We start from the raw sequence: 11,860 nt of genomic DNA, 5'->3' as shown, positions 1-11,860 counted from the left end.
TCGCAGTCTGTTCAGGTTTTATGCTGTTTGCTGATCATGAGTACCTAACGGTTGCAAATGAAACCTTTAAAACTTGAACTTAGTAAGAAAGCTCTTTAATAACTTTAACTTTGGAAGGGACTACATACACGTCAAAATGCGTATCTATGTGGTAATTAAAGATTGCTTATGCTCATAAATGCATAGCGCATTGGAAGCTACAGTAAGTAAAGTTTTATGCCCAGTTGTTAATCACCAGAGTTGCTCTGTCATCTGCTGACCAGTGTTGACAACCACATCAGCTTTGCGGAGGCCCGGATCAGGAAGCTGGGAATGGTAGTTGGAGACATCATCACACGCAAACTGGAGCCAGATGGGCCTGACCTGAACTTTGAGGTGAGCTTTTGTCACATAAATGATGCTTGTGTAAAAAATCTGGTTCTGATGTCACGTAATTGGTATTGGTGTCACATATCTGGTTCTGATGTCACATATCTGGTGGTTTGTCACAACTCTGGTGATTGTGTCACATATCTGGTGCTTTTGTCACATATCTGGTGGTTTTGTCACAAATCTGGTGCTTTTGTCACATATCTGGTGCTTTTGTCACATATCTTGTGCTTTTGTCACAACACTGGTGCTTGTTATACATACCTGGTTCTTGTGTCTCATATATGGTGCTTGTATCAAATATCTGATGCTTGTGCCTCATATCTGGTGCTTATATGATATTTTTATCAATTCGTATTGCCTTAGCGATGGTCATCTTGAGCATTGGCAAATGGTTACTTGCTGTCCCAGTCTGAAAAATCTGAATGACAGTAACTTAATTCAGTCTCATACATGTATGGTTCAACTGAAATTCTTTACAATCACTATCATATTCCATTTTAATCTCTTTTTTGACAAAAGTTGTGAACAATTTCACGTCTAAAGACCTATTATGCCGGTCGAATGAGCACGGGTCAAGCCTAGGTCACTACCAGTTTGAATGAAAAATGGCGAGTAGATCAGAAAGTGAGATAATTCTAGACTTTGTCATATTCATTCTCGCGAATAACACCGTCATTGAATCAAAGCCAGGTACGAAAAAGTTTTATATGCACTAAATTTGATAAATAAAGGATTTTAAAGGTTTTTTTAAAGCATGGCCTTTCACCTTTATTCCCGTTTTCCCAGAGCGAGGCTCATTTCTTTCTTGTTTCTAGGTGGGGGATGATGATGAAGTGAAAGAGCTGAGATCCTTACTGGTTGTTCCAGAAGACCATTTCAACCTGAGATCCTTACTGGTTGTGCCAGAAGACCATTTCAACCTGAGATCCTTACTGGTTGTGCCAGAAGACCATTTCAACCTGAGATCCTTACTGGTTGTGCCAGAAGACCATTTCAATCTGAGATCCTTACTGGTTGTGCCAGAAGACCATTTCAACCTGAGATCCTTACTGGTTGTGCCAGAAGACCATTTCAACCTGAGATCCTTACTGGTTGTACCAGAAGACAATTTCAACCTGAGATCCTTACTGGTTGTGCCGGAAGACCATTTCAACCTGAGATCCTTACTGGTTGTGCCAGAAGACCATTTCAACCTGAGATCCTTACTGGTTGTGCCAGAAGACCATTTCAACCTGAGATCCTTACCGGTTGTGCCAGAAGACCATTTCAACCTGAGATCCTTACTGGTTGTGCCAGAAGACCATTTCAACCTGAGATCCTTACTGGTTGTGCCAGAAGACCATTTCAACCTGAGATCCTTACTGGTTGTACTAGAAGACCATTTCAACCTGAGATCCTTACTGGTTGTGCCAGAAGACCATTTCAACCTGAGATCCTTACTGGTTGTGCCAGAAGACCATTTCAACCTGAGATCCTTACTGGTTGTGCCAGAAGACCATTTCAACCTAGATCCTTACTGGTTGTGCCAGAATACCATTTCAACCTGAGATCCTTACTGGTTGTACCAAAAGACAATTTCAACCTGAGATCCTTACTGGTTGTGCCAGAAGACCATTTCAACCTGAGATCCTCACTGGTTGTGCCAGAAGACCATTTCAACCTGAGAGCCTTACTGGTTGTGCCAAAAGACCATTTCAACATTGAAATTCCTGAGTAAGGACATCAAACTTGCTACTGTTATCTTTCGAGTGCTTGTATTTTAAATCTTTCCCACTCAGAAGCAAAGTGAAAATGGTTTTTGTAACCAGCCTTAAACCAGAACTGCATGCGAGTAACTCGCAGTCTGTTCAAGTTTTATGCTGTTTGCTGCTCATCATCTACAAAGGTTGGAAATGAAGCCTCTTCATCTCTTCTTTAAGTAAGAAAGGTATTAAATTCATTGTAACTTCCTAAGGGACTTCAAATGCGTCAAAATACGTATCCAAGTGGTTAAGGGTTAATTAGGCTGTAAGGCTTATACTTAAATATTTGTGAGGTATGATGTTATTCGAACTTATATTTCCACCATTATTTATATTGCACATTAAAATACTCGTCCAAAGTGTTTTTATGCCCCCAGATCGAATGATCGGGGGTATATTGTTTTTGGTTTGTCTGTCTGTCTGTCATTCTGTCTTTGTTTAGTCTTAAAACTTTAACCTTGGTCATAACTTTTGCATTATTGAAGATAGCAACTTGATATTTGGCATGCATGTGTATCTCATGGAGCTTCACATTTACAGTGATGAAAGGTCAAGGTCATCCTTCAAGGTCAAAGGTAAAATATATGGCTTCAAAGCGGTGCATAAGGGGGCATTGTGTTTCTGACAAACACATCTCTTGTTTTAAATATATATTAATCATAGTAAATATGCAAACGAACAATAAAATGTTATTATGATGCAACGGAATACAACCTCAAGAGCGTTAGCCTAAATTGTTTTATTCTCACACATCAGATGACAATGTATTAGTAGAGTGGTTTATTGACTAATAAGTTACAGCCAAACCAAAAGTACTTTTATTCTAACATAATTTAATCAATTTATGGGCAACTTAATCAGAATTATAGTTGACTTTAAAATTCTAAAGGTTGCAACTTTTAGATTCTCAACAAACAGGTTTAATACGCTAATTTCGGTCGTTAGTTTATTTTGTGACACAATTTGTCTGTTTAAAAGTGAGTTGAGTATGCTGCTGTCAGAAAATGGTACAGAAATTGCACTCCTTGGAATCGATGAATTCCTTGAAAGCAGTGAGCCCAGTGAGGTCCTGATTTATGACATGTGTTGCTGTTACAAAATGGTTTCTTCTGACATGAAGGAGGAAAACTTGCATTTAGTAACAATTGTTAAATTCCATTTAAGACAGTTTTAAATTATATTTATTAAATTAATGGTTTTCTACTAACTGTTTTAATGACGATGACCTTTATGACCTAACAAATGATACAGATAAGTCCAGGTTCAAGCAACCAAAGTATATTCGGGATTGCATGGAAGGTGAGAATAATAGTGACCATTTATTAAAAACAACTTTAGATATTTGTATGCTCCCCCAAAATTTTTGTGGGGAGCATATAGTCGCCACTTCGTCTGTCCGTGCGTGTGTGTGTCTGTCCTGTCCGTGCACAATTTTTGTCCGGGCTATTTCTCAGCAATTAATGACCGGAATTCAATTAAACTTTATGGGAAGCTTCACTACCAAGAGCAGATGTGCATATTATCAGCCGGTTCTGGTCAGATGATTTTTCACAGAGTTATGGCCCTTTGAAATTTTCTATAAACTGTACATACAGTGCAATTCTTGTCCCCCCCCCCCCAACTACTTTTCCTTTTATCTGAATATATAGTGCAATATTGTGACAAAAAAAACACTTTGGGGAGCATCACCCGTCTCCGACGGTTTCTTGTCTTTATTTTTATTTTAAAATAAAAAAGAGCTTTCAATATACAGTCAATTTTATAGAAATTTAATATCAGTATTAGATCAGTTTGTAATACAATAAAAAGACAAACTTTGTTAATGAAATGTGTAGATGTTAATTAACTTTGTTTTCAATGTAGCTAATAGTGTGGTTTGAGTATGTTAAGTGTTGCTGGTACGTAATACAACAGACATGTTATGGTTTTCGTTACAAAGTAATCATGATTTGTTTATTTCAGATCTGATCAACAATGAGGGGCCAGACAAAGTTGGGGAAGCCCTTAAAGAAGCACAGTCTCTCATCATAGGAAATCCTTTGCAAAAACATTGTAATGAAGTGTAATAATAAAGATTATTCTTACAACTATTATGTTGTTGTTTTTTATGCCACCAGAACATAGGTTCTGGGGTCATATTAAAATCGCACCGTCCTTAAGTTGGTCCGTCCATATGTCCGTCCGTCAGGATTAGTTTCCACTCAATAAGTCAAGCAATTGTCATTAGATCTTCACCAAACTTCATGAAAATGTGTAAGGCAATACCATCTAGGTCAAGTTAGATAATGGGCAATATTTACCCAGACAGCTCTTGAGTTACGGCCCTTGAATCATTGCAAAATTTGTTTTTTTCTCTCGTTTCCGCTCAATAACTCGAGCAATTGTCATCAGATCTTCACCAAACTTCATGAAAATGTGTAAGGCAATAACGTCTAGGTTAAGTTTGATAATCGGCCAATTTGACCCAGACACTCTTGAGTTACGGCCCTTGAATCATCGTAAAATTGTTTTTTTTTTCCCTCGTTTCTGCTCAATAACTTAAGCAGTTTTCATCAGATCTTCACCAAACTTTATGAAAATTGCGTTTTTTCTCGTTTCCGCTCAATAACTCGAGCAAATGTCATAGGATCTTCGCCACACTTAATGAAAATGTTTAAGGTCATAAGATCTAGGTCGAGTTCGTTAATCAGCCAAATTGACCAAGAGTTACGGCCCTTGAATCATTGAAAAATTGCGTTTCCGCTCGGAAAATGCTAATAACTTCTATGTGGATTCATAGGTAACTTTTATATTTGGTATGCATGTGTATATGGACAACGCCTTTCCATACGCACACAAATTTTGACCCCTTTGACCTCGACCTTGAACTTAGGGTCCGCGTTTAGGTTTCGAAATCTGCGTTTAGGTTTTGAAAACGCGTTTGTCGGGGGCATATGTCTTCAAATGGAGACAGCTCTTGTTTAATTAAAATGTTGAGTCTTAAATGGCATTTTACTTGTATGATAACATTATGTGTTTTATAGAACAATTAGGTAATGAAATAAACACTATTTTAAGCCTGTATTTCGTTTTTCAAAGTCTGAAGTAATTCTTCTTGAATCTAAGCCTATTCTTTATTCTTAATTCTAAAAATTTGTTGGTTAATACGGAAAAATGGCTTTGACTGACAGATTTAATGCAATTCGAGTAGATAAATTGGTAAAATGGTTAATGTTTAAAAGTTAGTTTCGCGGCGTAGAAGTTTGTATTGGTTTAATCAGGTGAAAATTTTAACATTAAATATTAATAAAAAAACACACTTATTGTGATTAAGATATATTTCAGAAACTTGTATACGTTTTGTATGTATGTTAACCTGATTGTTTGCTCTGTGTTTCAGATCAGTGATGAGTTTTCTAAAGTTTAACTGCATCTCACCGATGAATATTCCTTGCCTGACTTCAGGAAAAACAGATTTAACTCCCTTGTTGCTTTGGCAGTAATGGCACCTAAACAGGTGTGGAACATATCGCTTACTTACCATAGTCGGGCACTTGCCTCGCTGAGATTTTGACAATTGTTTAATGCCTGGTCTAAAACAAGGAAAACAATTTAAGCTGATATATAGCTTGGCATTTGCATCTAGGTAATGCTCTTGGTTTGAGGTAAACATGCAATATCTCCATGTCACTGTTTTACTTAACCTTTTACCGCATAGATACGAGTTTTGAATCATTTGTAGTCCCATAGAAAGTTTAATTTAATTAAAGATCTTTCTTACTAAATTCATGTTCTAAAGGCCTCATTTCCAACCCTTAGATACTGATGAGCAGCAAACAGCATAAAGCCTGAACAGACTGAGAGTTACTTGCAGGCTGTTCTGGTTTGATGCTGTTTGCATATAGCCTTTTTACCCTTTGCTTCTAAGAGGGGGTTACGGTTTTCAGGTGAAAGTTCACACTAGTGTTTGGGGTCTACAAAAACAATCTAATTATTAGAAACTTACTATTTTTCTTCTGGATCATCATGCAAGAAAAGTGATCAAGGCTGTTAACTGTGAGCTACAATTTAGCAGAAGTATGGCCCTTGTGTGTACTTTACCCTTTCTTACTTAGCAGCAAAGTGAACATGGCTATGTGCAAGAGCCGCACCTTGTAGCCAGAGCCTGGTACCGGCTTTGGGGCCAGTAAGTTCACAGTGAAGGTAACTCTTACTGAAAATAGGAAAACAGTTGACGAGAATAATCTAGAGTTTTGAGAAAGGTATTGCATGGAAATGTGTGTGTAGTTAGCTTACTTGTATGTATTCACCATGCTTGGTATTGCATAGTTATTTAAACAAAAAAATATAAATCGGTAAAACAATTAAAATCTCGTTTTTCGGTACAGCCTCATTTCTTGTAGAATCTAAGATAAGTACAAAATATAAAAATGTGTTATTACCTTTGTATTTTGTTGATACATTTTTTACCATTACATTACTTTTCAGGATTTGTTCACGTTTATTTTAGCTTTTTGGATATTATACAACAAAATTATCCATATACCATCTATAAATATACTGTATAACATAGGTAATAACCAGTCTATTCAAGATTTGTCTGTTTTGACTTAATTTTTTATTAATGCTTAGGTGGCCTGTTACCTATCGGAGCAGTTTTATGAACATAACTACAGCATCAGACAGCGACTTGATGTCATAGAGGTGTGTGGAATACTCTTCTGTTACTATGGTACCCAGGAAGCTTTAGATTCTGTGCAAGTTCTTGGTACCCAGGGATTTCAAAGCATTAGATTATGTGCAAGTACTTGGTACTTAGGGATTTCAAAGAATTAGATTCTGTGCAAGAACTTGGTACTTAGGGTTTCAAAGATTTAGATTCTGTGCAAGTATTTGGTACCCAGGGATTTCAATAGATTTTGAAAACCAGCAGTCAAATGACCCAATGAGAGACTTGTTCATTTGTCAAATAAAACCTTAAGGAGTCAAAATATAAAGCTTAGACTAAATTTGTTTCTGAATATGTGTAAATACTCTGCAAATGTTTTGTTTATGTTTTGGCTTTAGCTTTTTGGTAGCATTTCTGTCAAAATAATGCAAGGCAGATTTTTTGCAGGATTGTCAGAGGAGAGATAATTTCAAAATTCTTGCATTAAGAGCAAGGATTGTTTTGTCGTATGAAAACCTGGTACATGTCTTTCCTTACTATTTAATACAATATCTTACTATCGTCAATACTAAACGACATGCAGGTGTTACTGAAGTTGACTGTACTGTAGCTGACTTTACTGTAGTTGACTGTACTGTAGATGACTGTACAGTAGTTTACTGTATTGTAGTTGACTGTAATATAGTTGACTGTACTGTAGTTGACTGTACTGTAGTTGACTGTACTGTAGTTGACTGTACTGTAGTTGACTGTATTGTAGTTGACTGTACTGTAGTTGACTGTAGTTTACTGTTGTTGACAGTACTGTAGTTGGCAGTACTGTAGTTGACTGTAATGTATTGACTGTACTGCATTTGACTGTACTATTGTTGACTGTTCTGTAGTGGACTGTACTGTAGTTGACTGTACTGTAGTTGACTGTACTGTAGTTGACTGACTGTAGTTGACTGTACTGTAGTTGACTGTGCTGTAGTTGACTGAACTTTAGTTGACAGCACTGTGGTTGACTGACTGTAGTAAACTGTACTTAAGTTGATGTAGTTTACTGTTGTTGACAGTACTGTAATTAACTGTACTGTAGTTTACTGTAATGTTTTGACTGTACTGCATTTGACTGTATAATTGTTGACTAACTGTAGTTGACTGTACTGTAGTTAACTGTACTGTAGTTGACTCTACTGTAGTTGACTGTACTGTAGTTGACTGTAATGTATTGACTGTACTGCATTTGACTGTACTATTGTTGACTGTTCTGTAGGGGACTGTACTGTAGTTGACTGTACTGTAGTTGACTGCACGATAGTTGAATGTACTGTAGTTGACTGTGCTGTAGTTGACTGAACTTTAGTTGACAGCACTGTGGATGACTGACTGTAGTAAACTGTACTTAAGTTGATGTAGTTTACTGTTGTTGACAGTACTGTAATTGACTGTACTGTAGTTGACTGTAATTTTTTGACTGTACTGCATTTGACTGTATAATTGTTGACTGTTCTGTAGTTGACTAACTGTAGTTGACTGTACTGTAGTTGGCAGTACTGTAGTTGACTGTACTGTAGTTGACTGTACTGTAGTTGACTGTACTGTAGTTGACTGTACTGTAATTGACTGTACTGTAGTTGACTGTACTGTAGTTGACTGTAGTTTACTGTTGTTGACAGTACTGTAGTTGACAGTACTGTAGTTGAATGTAATGTATTGACTGTACTGCATTTGACTGTACTGAAGTTGACTGTACTGTAGTTGACTGTGCTGTAGTTGACTGAACTTTAGTTGACAGCACTGTGGTTGACTGACTGTAGTAAACTGTACTTAAGTTGACTTAAGTAGTTTACTGTTGTTGACAGTACTATATTGACTGTACTGTAGTTGACTGTAATGTATTGACTGTACTGCATTTGACTGTATAATTGTTGACTGTTCTGTAGTTGACTAACTGTAGTTGACTGTACTGTAGTTGACTGTACTGTAGTTGTCTGTACTGTAGTTGACTGTACTGTAGTTGACTGTACTGTAGTTGACAGCACTGGGGTTGACTGACTGTAGTTGATTGAACAGCAGTTGACTGTACTGTAGTTGAATATACTTCTGTTATCTGTACTGTTGTTGACTGTACTATAGTTGACTATAGTTGACTGTTATGTTGTTCACTGTAATGTAGTTGACTGTACTGTAGTTGCTGTAGTTGACAGTACTGTAATTTACAGTACTGTAATGGACAGTACTGTAGTTTACTGTACTGAAGTTGACTGTACTTTAGTAGACTGTACTGTAGTTGACTGTACTGTAACTTAAGTTTCAAGTAAATCCATCTGGTAGATTTAGAGTTATGCTCCGAACAAAAATGTACTATGAAATTATATTAAAGGGGAGATAATTCAAAAACTAAGGTAGAAAGAGTTATGGTTCTTGGTCACTGCACTTCTCCTCGTTGCCATCTGTTTACATTCTAAGTTTAAAGTAAATCCATTGAATATATTTGGAGTTATGTTTTGGACAAAGTTTCGGACGGACGGACAACGGACGCACAGACGGATAGATTGACGGAGACTAATACTATATATTCTCCGAAAAAAATTGGGCGGGGATAACAAAAAATCCTACCAAATCTGGTATGATTTTCTTGTGATGGCAGAGATTGAAGGTGAGAGCAAGGAACGACAGCTCTGCGCTGAGATTGCCATTGGTAATTTCCATAATTGCATGTCAAAAAATTTATTAATATTTGAGTGTACCGAACAAGACCCTTTTGTATATACTATAACTAAAGTGAAACCCTTTTTCTGAGCTGTGGTTGAATAATAGCATAATTCACTTGGTGTTGTGTGGGGAATTATACCCCACTGCATTAGACTAGTGATATCAATGATAGAAACTGTTGTTATTGTCAAACACAACATGATTTAATACTGAACGCTGCATGGCTGTGTCGAAACGATCAATCCGATAATGAACAAAGGTTTGTCTTCTTATTAAAAATACAGACCATAAGGTGTAAATAGTTCAGGCTAACACGAGAACACTTATCGCAATGTTTCAAGTTGAAGTTGTGTTTATCACATAGTCCAAACTATCCCGTGATAAGAAAGCTGTTCACCAAATATTAAGCAGGACAAAACTGCTTTCAATAGAAAACACCTAGACTGTATGTTAGTATTTGTGGTCGACAGGTCTGAAGCGTTTCGACTCAAGTTGAATAGACATGCCTACCGGTAAATATCGATGTTGACTAATATAACATTGAAGAATTTTATAGTAAACTGTTCATCAAACGTTAGTTTGGAATGAAGTTCAATTATTATTATTACATCACTGTTAGTGTTGAGGTATAGCAAAAAAAAAAATCCGCGTGAATCAAACGTGCTAGTTTAGTTTATCATTAAGAGTCGTAACTATTCGGATGCACGACGAATCAGCTGTATCGGTTTAAATTTGCAAACCGAATTATATGATTTCATAATTGCTACTTTATCTATTAGATTTAGGTGTTCTAAGGCACATCAGAAGGGCGCTATTAAAAAATCAAAGTACTGACAGTACTGGTGTGACGATGCTTTTGAATGAGGATGGATATAAACGCATCAATTTAAGTTTATCTTACATCACCACAATTGTGTATGTGGGTACGAAAAAAAATGGGTACGAAAATTTTAGGTACAAAAATTAGGCCAAAAATAATGGGTACGAAAAAAAATTGGTTACGAAAAAAAATTTGGGTACGAAAATAAAGTGAGTACAAAAAAATGGGTACGAAAAATAATTTGGGTACGGAAAAAAATGGGTACGAAAAAAACGACTTGAATACGTGAGTTTGCCCATAAACACATGGTAAGGTTAACTAAATCTCCGCGATAAGACCTAATATGTGTTTAAAACAGAAAACAATATCCAACAAACGAATGAATTATCAAACATAGTGTGTGCAATGATGTGGCTCTGTAATTTCTGTTTGAAAAGTTTATTAATTTGCAAAATGAGAGAGCACGCATAAGAGCGAGTTTCATAGATGTCGCACGGCTATTATGCGGTTTATACCATACTCGCTATAACGTTTACAACTGGCAGGTTCGAAATGATTCGTTTTCTTTACACTCGTGATCGCGTTAAACGTGAATTGTACACGTTTTCATTCGCAATTTAATTACATAAGTACGGCAAATATCAAATACAATACAGAAAATGCATAGTTGTTTCATTGATCTATAAACATATAATGGATTGTATATTACTGATTTAAAATTCACGTTTTCAAAATATTACTACATCTTTTTCCCAGAATATGCTATCATATTTATAGCTGAGCTTCCTTTACCTTTATCAATGATAATCAGCGAGGTATGCCGATTAGGAAAATAATTGCGAGAAAATATCGCGCAAAACAGTACGTCAACTTCTTCCTGGTTTTCCTCTGAAATGACGTCAGCGCCAAATGGGTCAAAATCGCTTGTATAATAAAAGAAATAGCCGACAACAACTGATTTAGCATTTCCCGGGTACGGTAAAAAAATCGAGCTGTCTCAATCGGACTGGCTCGGTCTTTTACAAGGGTCGCCATTGTGAAGAATTTTTTTACGGTATGATAACTTAGACGAGCCGCTTCGCAGCATCGTCAAAAATCAGTGCGTATAAAATAAAACTAAGTACCGTTTAATCTTTGGTTCCACCAAACTTACCAAGAGCATAACCGTATTTTACCCTTATCCAATGAGAATCATAATATATCATACACGAAACTCTAATGAATTCAGATATTGTCTTGGTCACAGGACAATACGGGAGGGGAACGCCGGAACGGTTGCATGCCCTAAACTGCCTCCGCTTAAGTGTTCCTTTAGCTACGCCGCTGACCGCTCATTAAAAGAATAGGACTTGATCCGCAGAAAGCATAGACGAAAAGCTTCAATCACCCACAATTTTAGACAACAACATCTCGCGGAATATTTAAAGGTTCTGAGCTTCTCGTGATTACTTTTTGTTTCTCGTTTATTTTAATAAGTATTTGTATATTGGTGTGCATACACAAGTAAACATATCCTAAACATTAGATCTCTGTATTGTGCACACTAGAGCGTCTGAATGAATAATTTGCGATAAAAAT

At 36.6% G+C, this 11,860-nt stretch overlaps 1 protein-coding gene across 1 annotated transcript; it reads right to left on the bottom strand.

Annotated features, from left to right (window-relative positions):
- Positions 1-1,301: 1,301 nt before the first annotated feature.
- Positions 1,302-2,073, bottom strand: LOC127869782 (uncharacterized). The gene is made up of 3 exons (XM_052412443.1): positions 1,929-2,073; positions 1,384-1,884; positions 1,302-1,339 (listed from the first exon to the last, which is right to left on the bottom strand). Exons 1-3 carry the CDS (start codon positions 2,071-2,073, stop codon positions 1,302-1,304), a joined length of 684 nt encoding a protein of 227 aa, XP_052268403.1.
- Positions 2,074-11,860: the final 9,787 nt, after the last annotated feature.

Source organism: Dreissena polymorpha, chromosome 2, assembly GCF_020536995.1.
Source record: "Dreissena polymorpha isolate Duluth1 chromosome 2, UMN_Dpol_1.0, whole genome shotgun sequence".
In the NCBI taxonomy this organism is placed as follows: domain Eukaryota; kingdom Metazoa; phylum Mollusca; class Bivalvia; order Myida; family Dreissenidae; genus Dreissena; species Dreissena polymorpha.
Note: the sequence above shows the minus strand (reverse complement) of the source record. Positions and strands in the feature narration are given on the sequence as shown.

Coding starts and splice junctions, on each gene's coding strand:
- LOC127869782 (XM_052412443.1), bottom strand. CDS start 2,073: ATGTTGAAATGGTCTTTTGGCACAACCAGTAAGGCTCTCAGGTTGAAA. Junction 1,885..1,928: donor ATTGTCTTTTGGTACAACCA/GTAAGGATCTCA, acceptor ACAACCAGTAAG/GATCTAGGTTGAAATGGTCT. Junction 1,340..1,383: donor ATGGTCTTCTGGCACAACCA/GTAAGGATCTCA, acceptor ACAACCAGTAAG/GATCTCAGGTTGAAATGGTC.